This window comes from Engraulis encrasicolus, chromosome 24 (assembly GCF_034702125.1).
Source record: "Engraulis encrasicolus isolate BLACKSEA-1 chromosome 24, IST_EnEncr_1.0, whole genome shotgun sequence".
Classification (NCBI taxonomy): domain Eukaryota; kingdom Metazoa; phylum Chordata; class Actinopteri; order Clupeiformes; family Engraulidae; genus Engraulis; species Engraulis encrasicolus.
The window spans coordinates 14,639,425-14,652,898 of NC_085880.1; the positions used below are offsets into that span (position 1 = coordinate 14,639,425).

Below are 13,474 nucleotides of genomic sequence, written 5' to 3' on the forward strand. Positions count from 1 at the left end.
CCGAGAAAACCCTGGGTCCATGCACTTCCCTGGAATTTCTGGGCATAGTGCTTGATTCAGTCGCCATGAGGGCGTCGCTCCCCGAGGAAAAGCTCTCTCGCATTCGTGATATCTGCGCCTCGTTATCTGCCAACGAAATCATGACTAAGAGGGATCTCCTTTCCCTCCTCAGCCACCTTAACTTCGCAATGCGCATCATTCCACACGGCCGTTCGTTTATTGCCCGCATTCTAGATTTGGCGCACTCCGTCCCTAACTTGTCGGACCCAATCACTCTCGACCAAGGATGCCACTCTGATCTGAGCTTTTGGCTAAAGCTCATTAATGATTGGAATGGCATCTCATTCTTTTATAACGATTTAGCCGAGTCCTCTCCCTCCCTCGAGTTGTACACTGATGCCGCCCCGTCCGTCGGTTTTGGCGTATTCCACAAGGGGGAGTGGTTCGCTGACAAGTGGCCCGAGGAATTCCTTGTGTTCACCTCTGGATACGAATCCTCCGCCCTCTTTGAGATGTACCCAATAGTCGTCGCGTGCATCCTTTGGGGGTCTAGTTGGTGTAGGAAGCGCACTACGTTTTTCTGCGACAATGCCGCCGTCGTGGCCATCATTAACAAAGGCCGCTCTAAGTGTCCTAAACTGATGGCGCTCGTGAGGCGCCTTACCTGGCAGTCAGTTATTGGTAACTTTGTATTTTCTGCTGCTCATGTCCCTGGTCACTCTAATGTTATGGCTGATTCTCTCTCTCGTCTCCAATTGCAGGAGTTCCGCAGGCTATGCCCCTCGGCCAGCTCGACCGCGCTCCCATGCCCGAGTTTTTCAGAACTCGTCCTGTTCTAGGCCCCCCCCCTCTCATCGCTGTCTGCTTCGGCGAGGGGTTATATGGAACGAAGTCTCGCTAAATCTACTCTCAAATGCTATGCCTCAGCTTGGTCTGTTCTCTGCGTTCTGCTGCGCCTATATTCTCTCTCCTCTTCCCCTACAAGTCCCATCCGTTTGAGCCTTTATAGTATTCTGTTTCGACACCCGCCAACTCCAACCTGCCTATATTCACAAACTGTTAGCCGGCGTCCAATTTTACGCCAGACTCAGTATCCCCGAAACCCCGAGTTTATTCTCCAATCCCTCGGTTAAACTCCTTCTGAGAGGCATTTCTAAATCTTCCCCTTCTTCCCCCGACTCCCGTCTTCCCATCACACTCGATATTCTCCACAAGCTGGTTTCCGCCTTAAGGCTTGGGGTCTTTTCACCTTACGTTGATAAATTACTGGAAGCCGTCTTCCTCGTCGCCTTCTATGGCTTTCTGCGCTGCGGAGAATTTACTTCGCCCTCACCAGTATTTGACCCTTCCACTGATCTCACCCTATCTGATCTCACTTTTTCCCCCTCTCATTTCTCCATCTTCCTGAAACACTCTAAATCTGATTCTCTCTGCCGCGGCACCTCTGTTTCCATTTCTAGATTGCACAGGGATTTTTGTCCCTTCTCTTCGTTGGTGGATTATCTAAAACTTCACTGCGATAGGTCTGCTTCTTCCCCCTTGTTCCTCCTATCTGATGGTTCACCCCTGCACCGTCTATGGTTTCGCGGCCATCTGGCCTCAGTGCTTGTCCGGTGTAACCTATCACCGGAGAAATGCACGGCTCATTCGTTCAGGATCGGAGCGGCGACTACTGCCGCCCACAGGGGTCTCTCCACGTCAGCGATCAAACTCCTGGGAAGATGGGCGTCCGAAGCTTACGCTTCGTACATCCGTCCGTCTCGCAGCCAGGTTCTGGACGCTCAGCGCGTTATCTCCTCAATGTAAGGTAAGAGTGTTTCCTCTTTTCTCTCTATCTTCTCTTTCTCTCTCCCTTTCTCCGTGGTCGACAAGGCTCGAGTATTGTTAAGCGTATTGTCTCGACGGCCTAACGCAAACGTATCCAGTCTCTATGAACGTAGGCTGTTGTAGCCTATATCTGTCTTAAGCCCTCCGGCATGCATGTCTAATCAGTGCATGATCGATATCTTACTTTGCACACGCCGATCGCATCATTATTCCTGTGATCGCCACATATGTGGTGGCGGTGGCTCCCTCTCTTCCTCTGTAGGCTATTCGTATTCTGGTTTCTTCCTTTTTCTCTCTCTCTCATGCATCGTCATTTGTTTCCATGGTTGTTCATTCCTGTTTTTGTAATGTTGTAGTTATTATTGGGTCTATTGTTCTCGTCGTTTTTATTATTATTATCGTTATTGTTACTATTTGTTATTATTATTATTGTGTAATTATGTGGTATCATTATTACTATTATTGTTTTCATTATTATTTTTTTTATTATTATTATTATTATTGTTGTTGTTGTGTTGTTGCTATTATTATTTTTTATCATTATTAATATTATTCTTAGGCTAGGCCTAGCCTATTGTTATTATACTTGTCACTCACGTTATTATTGTCACCGTTGTTATTGTCGCTATTTCATTATTTACTCGTTCCGAGACTCGCGCAATGATCATCGCATTCCGTGATCATTCCGCGAGCAATTTGGTCTTTTTTGTATTATTTACATTTTTATTTTATTATTCGTCTTTATTCTCGCCTGCTGAGTCCGGTGGCCCGGGTCAGCCCGGTAATCTCGCAGAGGCCGGTAGCCCGACCTCAGTGTTTTATTGTGTTTTACTTATTTTTCATTATTTATTTCTTTTGTGCTCGGTTTTTTACTCAGGCCAGCGGCCTCGCTTCGGTCATCGGTGGCCCGATCGACCGTCGTACGCGCTCCACGAAGCTGGTGGCCCAGCTTAGCCAGTTGCCTGGCTTTATCGTCTCAGCTCGGTTTGCACTCGAGCACGTGCTGGTGGCCCAGCACTCAGTCTAATCGTCCTACGCTCACAGTCGTCACCCTCGCACCTAAGCGCTCTCGCACCATTCACTGCAAGTCGTTTTCCGTGGAGCAGGTGGCCCTGCTCGGCCGGTTGCCCGGCTTCGGTTGTCAGCCGGTTGCCCGGCTTCGATTGTCAGCTGGTTGCCCAGCTCAGTCGGTGGCCCGACTTCAATTTTCAGCTGGTTGCCCAGCTCAGCCGGTGGCCCGGCTTCGGTTTTTCAGCTGGTTGCCCAGCTCAGTCGGTGGCCCGACTTCGATTTTCAGCTGGTTGCCCAGCTCAGTCGGTGGCCAGACTTCGATTTCCAGCTGGTTGCCCAGCTTAGCCGGTGGCCCGGCTTCAGTTCTCAGCTGGTTGCCCAGCTCATTTCGCGGCTGGTTGCCCAGCCCGGCCACTGGCCTGGCCCGCTCAGAGTTGGTGGCCCAACTCGACCTACGCAGGTCGCTTCTTCAGAATTTTGTCGTTTTTTTTTTGCCCGTCTCACGTTCCGTCCGCCTCTCTCTTGCTAATTGCGCACGTCTCTCCCTGTTGTCATAACTGTTCTCTGTTTTGTCCTTGCCTAATTCTCCAGGTCCCGCTTTCGTCCGCAGTCCTGGGTGAGTATCCTAACCCCCCCCCCCCTTTTTGTGTACACATCCCCTCTCTTTGGGGGTGGGCTCTCGCCCCCTGCCTTTCTTAGACAGGATATGAGCACACTCTTCAGTCTCCATGTCATACCGTTAACCTTCAACTGTTACATCTGATTATCTAATTGCAGTCTCCATAACCATTGCGCCCCTTCCGGGCATCCCTAGCAAGCACGTACTTTAATATCACCTTGCGCATTTCTGTTGCGATCTTCCCTACGGGATCCGGTGAGTAATTATATTTCATACACACTCTTTGGGGTAGGCTTCGCCCCTGCCTTTTCATCGGCAGGATATGTGCCCCTTTACAATTTTATTCTACAGGTCAGGGACCTGCGCCAAAGACAATTACCTCCTTGTAAATCAATAAATATGTTTCATTTCATTTTGTCTATCGAGTCTTCTATGGTAGAAATGTAAGCCTGTGGCGTTAAGTTCTGCTAGGAAGACGAGACGGTACCTCACTCTCATCACTGCTCTTAATTATCCAATTACAGTTCCCGGTTGGGGAATCCCGCCATGTCACTCGCTCATCCCCAGCGTTCAGCCAATGGAATGCATACGCGTTTGTTTTAAAACTCTCTGTTTCCGCTCTTTGCTACTCAGAGTAAGCCGACGCCGACGCCCCGCCTCCATCCCCTTCAACCTCCATCTCCTTCGGCCTCCTTCTCCTTCGACCTCCTTCTCCAGATGTCCTGGTTCCCTGCTCCGCTGCAGCCACCTTCTGCCTTATCTTCATGAGCCACCGTCACCAGTTGGTCCCTGTTCCGTAATGGGGGTAGGCTTCGCCCCTGCCTTTTCATCGGCAGGATATGAGCCCCTTTACAATTTTATTCTACAGGTCAGGGACCTGCGCCAAAGACAATTACCTCCTTGTAAATCAATAAATATGTTTCATTTCATTTTGTCTATCGAGTCTTCTATGGTAGAACTACTAGAGCTACCGGTATTATTTTTTGACGACGCGCCGCTTGCTGCTGAACAGAACTGGGCAATTCCATGGAAATTGCGTGCTGCATTTGCTGACTCCTGGGGCCTCATTTATCATCCATTCGTAGAATGTCTTCTAAATTGTGTCTTATGAGTGAAATTTAGAATGTTCGCACGTACAGAAAAATCGGAATTTATCAAACGTGCGTTGGCTGCTCCTACGCACACGTCTGCATGATAAATCCCACACCTTCCAAATCACTGTGCACGCGCGCAGCCAAAGCACACGTCTGCATGATAAATCCCACACCTTCCAAATCACTGTGCACGCGCGTATTCGGGGTAATTTGCACCCCGAAACGCCTCCAAGTAACCATATAGGCCTATGGTATTAAAATATATTCAAATGCCATGTTAATTCAAAGTCGCCACCCTGTTTGGACACACATGAACACACTTTGACACACGCGCCAGTCGAAGCGCTGGCGGGAAGTGCGGAGATAAAAACTTTTCCACGGCAGAAGTGGAGATGCTTTCGACAGGAGGAGGACAGCGTTTCAAATAAGTAAAAGAAGGAGACCCACATGGACGAAAACACTGTAAAATAGCACGCTCACTCTCCGTTGTCATTCAAAGCAAACTGTACCTTGCACGGTCAATATTATTTGCAATTTTGTGTTTCTTCCACTCGCACGCATGGTCTGAGGTGTGCGTAGATTTAGGCACATTTTTACGTTCAAGTACATGTTCATAAATCCCATACTTTGCTCAGGAATGATCGCACACACGCTTTACGCACAGATCAGTGCCTAAAGCTGGGCTTACACTGTGCGACTTTTGCCCCGATTTGGCACTCGCACGACTTTTTGAGAGTCGGGCCGATTTCTTGCTCAATCGCAGGTCAATCGTGAGTCTCACGTCGTGCAGTGTACATGGGGTAACGACAAGCGATTTTGCCTCCCGATCGTGCAATCGCAGGGTCGCAAGAAAATCAAAACGGTTTGAAATTCTGGTCGTGGCTCGTGCGTAAATCGCACAGTTAAAGCAGTGCTACGACCCGATTTGACACTTCACATGCACAAATTAATAGGGCCGTGCGATTAGCTGTTGAGCGCGACCTCATCTCCACCTCAGGTGCGCATGTTCCCTCCTCTGCAGACCGGGGAAACATGCCTGTCGCGTCGTACGGTGGAAGCATTTCGCTCGCATCCGACTGTCGGCTCGTGTAGTGTGAGGACGTGAGTCGTCAGTTATGAACTTTTAAACAGTGAAATTCCATCGTGCAGTGTGAGCAGAAGCTTAAGACCCACGAGTGAAAATATCGCGCAGTGTATGCCCGGCTAAAGAACGCTTGATAAATGAGGCCCCTGGTGTTTGCCTGATTTTGTGTGAGACTCCAGTGCCTTGATCCCAAGGGTCCCGAGTTTAAGAGTTCTTTTGCAGAACATGCAATATGCCTCACAGTCATCAGCGGGAACGCGTTTCAGCCAGTCCGAAAATTCTGCTCTTGAGAGCCAATTGTCATTAAACTTGCACTTCCCCATCTTCTTCTGCCATACCCAAGTCTACTTCAATCGTATTCGCGCCTGCACGCACACAGAATCATAATAATTGCTACTGCATCCTGTGACGACAGTACATTTCCGTTTCACACCCATAGTTTTTTTTATTACGTTCCACTAAGAGCAACATGTCACGTAGAACTACACGGACCATAGTTCTAACAGCGACAATGACAGGAAAAGAAAAAAGCAAAACGGCGTGGGGGGGGGGGGAATCATTAGTCCTTTATTGATATCTTGCATTGAAACGTAGGTCTTAGGTGCTGTTTCCACGTAGCAGGATATTTTTTTAGCAGGGTATTTTTTTCTCCTGCTGGTGGAAACGCAACGTGTGGATAAAAAAAATCCTCCATTGTAATAAATGCGTTTCAGACCCCTAAACAGGATATTTTTAAATATCTCCTACGTGGAAACGGAAGGCCAAAACCACTGCAAAACCAATACAAGCAGGAGAAAAAAATATCCACATATAAAAATATCCAGCTACGTGGAAACGGCACCTTAAATTACTCACACCCAATTTTAGACTTACAGTGCAAATATCTCTATATTCTAGACTTTTTTAAGCCTAAAATGGACATTTTCTAATTTTAGACTTTTTAAAGCTGGGCTTACACTGTGCGACTTTTGCCCCGATTTTGCACCGATTTGGCACTCTCGCGACTTTTAGAGAGTCGGGCCGATTGCATGCTCAATCGCAGGTCAATCGTGAGTCTCGGATCGTGCAGTGTACATGGGGTAACGACAAGTGATTTCGCCTCACGATCGTGCAATCGCAGGGTCGCAAGAAAATCAAAACGGTTTGAAATTCTGGTCGTGGCTTGTGCGTAAATCGCACAGTTAAAGCAGTGCTACCACCCGATTTGACACTTCACATGCACAAATTAATAGGGCCGTGCGATTCGCTGTTGAGCGCGACCGCATCTCCACCTCAGGTGCGCATGTTCCCTCCTCTGCAGACCGGGGAAACATGCCTGTCGCGTCGTATGGTGGAAGCATTTCGCTCGCATCCGACTGTCGGCTCGTGTAGTGTGAGGACGTGAGTCGTGAGTTGTGAACTTTTAAACAGTGAAATGCCATCGTGCAGTGTGAGCAGAAGCTTAAGACCCACGAGTGAAAATATCGCACAGTGTATGCCCGGCTTTAGACTCTGCGGACACCCTGAACGGAGGGATATTGATTCTGCCCTCCAGTTGGGCTACACTTCTGCTTTCAGGTAGCGAGTGGCATCTCTACCATGCGCAGCTTGTTTCCGTCACGGAATATTAATTTTAATTCATTTTTTATTTGTGTTTCATAGGCGAAAACTATGTGAATTCGAACTTCGAATAATCATTATATTATATCTAGTAGGGCTATCTGGGTCAAAATGGGATGTTTTTAAAAAAAAAAGGGGGGGGGGGATTCATCGATTAGTCGGAGGTGGAGATGAGGACGCGATCAAGAGCGAATTAATTAAGTCAAGAGGCACGACCAGGATTTCAAACAGTTTTGGTTTTCTTGTGACCCTGCGATTGCATGATAGTGAGGTGAAATCGCTTGTCGTTACCGCATGTACACTGCACGATGCGAGACTCACGATTGACCTGTGATTGAGCAAGAAATCGTCCCGACTCCCAGAAAGTCGTGCGAGTGCCAAATTGAGGCAAAATCGGGGCAAAAGTCGCACAGTGTAAGCCCAGCTTTAAGCGACCAAAGCGAATTCACCAGGAGCGACCTGAGAGACCAGAGCAAATTTGAACTATTCATTTAAATTTAATCTTATGGTAATCAATTATGATGTTGGGCGAAAACCAATTGCCATGTTCATATCTCTGAATGTCCCAGGCTGTGTGTGTTTCTGTCTGTGTGCTACAGGTGCCTGTGGTGATAGCAGGGCTATTTGTGTGTGTGTCGTGTTATCTGGTGTTGGCCCCCATCATCGATAAGCCGTCGCTGGAGTATCTGTACTGCACAGCCTTCATGCTCAGCGGCCTGCTCATATACCTGCTCTTCATACACCTCTCACACACCTGGAGCCACAGCATCATGCGTGAGGATGGACACACACACACACACCGTACATTCAATCATCCAAACTCCCGTGCTTAACGTGCACCTGTGGCTTTGCTGAGATTCCCTGCCTCCATGGAGAAAACTAGTTTCCCCACTGTCAACTTTGGTGATGCCCCGCCTCCATGTCCATGGAGAAAACAATATAGTTTCCCACTTGTCTATCTGTTCTACATGAGGGCAAAATGCCATCCCGACATACTGCCGTCCCGATAGTATTTGATTGTCATTCTGAGCCAATTCGAGTCATTTCAACATTGTCGCAAGTAGTACGTAAAGGCGCGTGAACAACGTTTTTCAATTGACATTTGCAACAATGTTGCTACATGAGCGGAAGTGGAGAGAGTGACAGCTCAATTACAGGATTAGTGTATAATTTAGTGTTGATCCAATAATTAATTTTGTCATGATCCAAATGCCCTAACAGGTAGGGTCTGAAAACAGTTCCTGCAAGCTGGAAAAAAATATTTTTGCAATAAAAAGTGAATATCGGAATGGCGGTATATCTGAATGGCGGCATGTAACCGTTCTACATAACTTGTATACTGCTGTATTCTGTAGTCATCCCTTACTCTGTACTTGCTTGAATGCCCTCCGTGTAAGTCGCTTTGGTCAAAAGTGTCTGCTTAATGTAATGCACTTTAATGTAACGTAATACCAGCCTAGCCACAGCAACTTTTGGGGGACATTTCCCTATTCAACACCCCGATTGCAAATGAGAAAATGGCCTTTGAAATTGCGCTTGTGCAAGACATAACGAGGAATTTGCCTCTTGAGTCACAGCATCAACTTGTAAGTAGCTAGGTACACACAGACACTCAGCTATTGTTACTCTCGATTAGCCAACCACATTTATTCCCACTGCCATGCAGTGTTGCCAAATGTTGCCAAACTTTTTGACATCCCTAGCGACTAAAAACCTGATCTAGCACCTTTAGCGACTTTTTGGAGCATCAGGCGACTTTTTAAAACACATTTTCAGTGACAATATCATTGTTTTTCAACATAATTGGGACTCTGCGCCGCCATCAGAAGCGTTTTAGCTCTGCAGATAAGCTCGGATCTCCAAAAAGTAGCTAGCACCACCCATATTTACTGTGTGGGCACGTTTTCTGTAGATCAGCGTGACGCTGTGACGTCATACGTAAAGTCTTCTAGCGACTTTTTAGCCATCCAATAGCGACTTTGGCTGCATTTATTCTCACTGCCATGTCTCTGAGCCACTACACCAATAACATGAGAGCTGACAGTTATGTGTCTCTTTGCAGGGCCAATCACCACACACTTACAGCTGCTGATGCAGGTGGTTCCCCCAGAGAAGATGGACTGAGGACCACTCAGAAGACTACAAATCTCTACCCTCGCTCATACACTACAAACAACACCAGGGCTTCAAATGCTATATTTTAAAGAACGATTGGCAAAACTTGGTCCAGTGCATTTGGCTGCAGTAAAAGAAAGCATTCGTCTTGTGGCCACACATTTCTGCCAGCCCAGGTCACTTTGCTGAAATGAAAATAAGGGGGATGGAGGAGAGCACTGGTTAATTACTCCCCCCACCAACCTGGCAGGTCAGGAGTCGAACCGGCAACCTCTGGGGGTGGAGGTGGACATGACTTAAAATGCCACTTCTTGACTGGGTGGTCATGGGTAAGGGGTTAGAGTGTCAGACTTGGAGTGCATTGCAATATGCGACCTTGCCTCCTCGTCCCGCCTCCTGGCCCCTCCTCCGTGGAGAAAACGATTAAGTTTCCCAGCTGTCAGCCTAGCCACAACAACTTTTGAGGGACTGTTTTTCATTCACCATCCCCATTGCAAATGAGAAAAAGACTCTTTTGCAAGATATTGAAATATAATGCTGTTGTCAGTGATGTCATCATGACATATTACTTCCTGGTACGAGGAGAGAAGCAAGTGGAGGAGGCAAGGTCGCATATTGCAACGCACTCTTGTTGTCCAGAGGTTGCCGGTGTGACTCCCAACCTGCCAGGTTGGTTGGGGGAGTAATTAACCAGTGCTCTCCTCCATCCCCCTCCATGGCTCAATTCGAAACGGGAGGCAGTGACTCGATGACTCTCCTCCTACATACTGTAAACAGGTCACTGATCAGATAGGTGAAGTTAGCTGATGAGGCAGCCGTTACGAATGGCACTAACGAGTGCGCTGCCTTGCGCATTTGATGTTACGGCGATTCTATGGCGGGAGTTACGTTCATCACGGTAGCGCTTAGCTTACGCATGCTATTTAAACGGTGAATGATCGTCAGAATCATAGAATAAAATAAGTAGATCTAGTGACAGCATATTTAGATACTACAATGTTGATTTATCCATTCGATTTTCAATATCTACATACATAAGTGTCAGAATAAAGAGTATGATAAGGTAGTAGCTTGGCTAGTAGCCATGTTTGTTTTTCAGGTTTCCGGTTGAGAGGGAGGTGGCGCACAGCATGTTGGGTACCAAGGCAGCGAAGTCAGCATCTAATGCTGACCTCAAATATCCCCGTTACGCCCACAAATGCGGTCAACTGCCGAGGGAGGAAATAAAGCAATTTTTCGTTTCGATCCACACTTCATGACTCGATGTCCAGTTAGCTCATTGGAAGGACAGCTGCCTTCCCTGTTTCGAATTGAGCCCATGAGTGAGGTACCCTGTGCCCTGGTAATGTCCCACTGCAGTGCTCCCTTGGGGAGTTCTGAAACGCATTCCTTCCATTGTTCCTTCCTGTTTGTTTTGGCCTAGAGCGAATGCGTGCCAAATGAATTATTCTTCCCCCCCAGAACCAAACTACCCCAATTGTCAGTTCCCCCTTTCGTCACCCAAACACGAGAAACGAGGCTATTCGTAAAGGCACCACGAGGCTTCAAGTTGATTAGATGGAGGCCAGCGGGGCGTGGGGGAAAAAAAGGTTGGAACTGGCATAGAGGGACGCATACTGTTGTCCGTCTGTCGGCCTTGTTTGTTTTTGTTTTTAGTCAATTGAAATGATGATGTCTGTCCTTCGGACAGCAGGTTTTACAGCAATGAAAAATAATAAAATCTACATTTGTGTAACAGACCCCTTGATAACTACCTGGATTAATTTTAATCATGAAAATGTAATTGATTTTAACAAAATTAGCACTTTCATAGCTGGTACATGTTTTTGACAAACTTTCAAGAATTAGTGTTAATAATAAGTCTCATGTTTATTAGTCATTATAAGCTACTGTGATTAGGCTTCGTAGCCTACAGTAACTGTGGTTATTAGGATCCATACGGCTCTGTAACCGTGGTGATTAGCCCACAGAGCTCTTTTACAGTCGTGATTAGCCAACAGGGCTCTGCAACAGTGGTGATTAGGCTGCATACAGCTCTGTAACCATGGTGATTAGGCCTCATGCAGACCTCTCTAACCTTGAAATATGACACATTGATTGAATGCAGTGAAAAAAGTTGCCCAGAGAAGGTCTTCACATGTGCACTAGCGACCGAAGGAGATACAGAGAGAGTGAGGTAGCAGGTGAAGGAGGGAAGCTCCTAAATGAAGAACTGCGGCTGTGGAATTTCTGTTGTGCACAATGTGGTAAATTGGGGTAGGCGATCGTGATATAGGAAGCAAATCTATTATAGAGCTTTAAAGCTTTAAGCTTTAATGGTAATTAGACATACTGCCTGATGCATTCCTAATGATGTGCATTGAGAAATGCTTTAACAATATGTTAGGCTTACAACTACTTTTTTACTTGACCATAATGTATGTGCACAACATGACAGTAATTGGATGCCAAATATTCATAAATAAATTCAACAATCTATTGAAAACTATCAATATTTTCCATTACTAATTAAAAAACCAAAATGGCCGCCACCATATGACGTCATAATATGCTAATTAGGTACTCCCAAAATAAACTTTGGGCCTTCCTCAACATTTTTCTAATTTACAGTTAGGCTGTATCTGTTACCACTGTCCAGCCAGCCAGAGCCTTTTGAAAATGTGATGCCCAAACAGGGTTGCCAGATGAGGCTGATGATTTCCAGCCCAAAAAATGCTCAAAACCCGCCTAGAAGCACAAAATCCTGCCCAATTCTATTGATTTCTATGGCAAAAAATTGCGCGGGTTTTTCTGCTAAATGCCATTTTTTCCCACACACGGCCATCCTAAGTAGCCCAATCTGGCAACACTGTGCCCAAACCCAGCATTTTCACCTAAATAACATCGGCACTTAAAGGGTTAACACCACAGTGACATTTAAGTGTAAGTTTAACGCCACAATGCAGGCCTGGATAGGGACAGAAAAACAGCCTTAGAATTTCTTGGCATTGACCAGCCCTTAACACAGCCCACTGCTTTTCTAAGATATTATGATTAGCTAATTCCTCTGTCTTTAAGATAGACCAATCCTACCATGGTGCTAACGGCAGGGCACTCGTCCATTAGGGGTCTTACACACTAGGGCGGTAAAGTGTCGCGGAACAGCCGATTTTTACCGGCGTCAGTGAAAATACATTGAAACATATCTGTCCTTACACACCAACCGGTGGTAGTCGGGCGTCAGCGGCACGAGAGCCGGCATCCGCGCTGCATTTGGAAAATAGAACTCGAGCGTGTTTTTCACGCCGGCAACCAGCGCTGTCTCATTCAAATGAATGGCAAAGTACTAGCTTTGGCTGTGGGGAGGGTTTTTAACAGGCCTGGCCGTGCACGCCGACGCTGTCAGTGTGAAAGGCGAAGAAAAATATACCGGCCGAAACTAAGCAGAAAGACCGTGTTCGTCTCGCGTCCGTTCCGTTCGGCTTTGGTATGTCTGGCTCGGGTCTTTTGCCCTTCCCCGTCTCTCTCTCTCCCAACTCGCTTCCTGGGCCTCATTTATAAAACTTTGCGGAAGGAATGCGCCAAAAGATGGCGCACGCACGAAACTCAGGATGTGTGTGCGCAAGAAAATATTCAGATTTATAAAGCATGGCGCACACACGTTCCACGTCGACTTCCCTTTATAAATCCCAACTGACTCTGAAGTTGCGGCAAATGTGCGCACCTGTGGACACCAGTGATGCGCGGGTCGACGAAAAAACAAGACACACCCGACCGCTTTTTTCCCTAGTCCGCCCGCTTGCCCTGCCCGCAAGAATTATTCATGAAAAATATTGACCCGGCCCGCTTCCCGACCCGCCTTTGAAAATAGTAGCTGTGCGTCTTTATGAACACCCTAGCGTCAAGGAATTTGCGTCAAGAACAAGACAGCTGTGCATTTCAACAGGACATGTTGGATTTTTGAACGAGGCCATGCAATGACGACTGCCGACTGTCACCTGTTTATTTCGGTAACATCGTCGTTTGGATAGGCCTACATGGAGAAAATGAATCTGTAGGTTGGTGAGGAGACGGAGCCAGCCGTCAAGTGGATTGCCTCGTAGTCATGGTACGACACAGGAAATGAAAACAAACTCTGTAAGCAAC

The 13,474-nt window shown here is 47.0% G+C and overlaps 1 protein-coding gene across 2 annotated transcripts in view; it reads left to right on the forward strand.

Annotated features, from left to right (window-relative positions):
* The window catches only part of LOC134441512 (b(0,+)-type amino acid transporter 1-like), a 50,334-nt gene extending 39,246 nt beyond the window's left edge, over positions 1 to 11,088 (forward strand). For both annotated transcript variants that reach the window (XM_063191864.1, XM_063191863.1), the window contains exons 12-13: positions 7,834 to 8,008; positions 9,297 to 11,088. In XM_063191864.1, the coding sequence (XP_063047934.1) occupies positions 7,834 to 8,008; positions 9,297 to 9,358 (237 nt within the window). In that variant the 3' untranslated portion in view covers positions 9,359 to 11,088. The remainder of the gene's footprint in view (positions 1 to 7,833; positions 8,009 to 9,296) is intronic.
* The last annotated feature ends 2,386 nt before the right edge of the window (positions 11,089 to 13,474 follow it).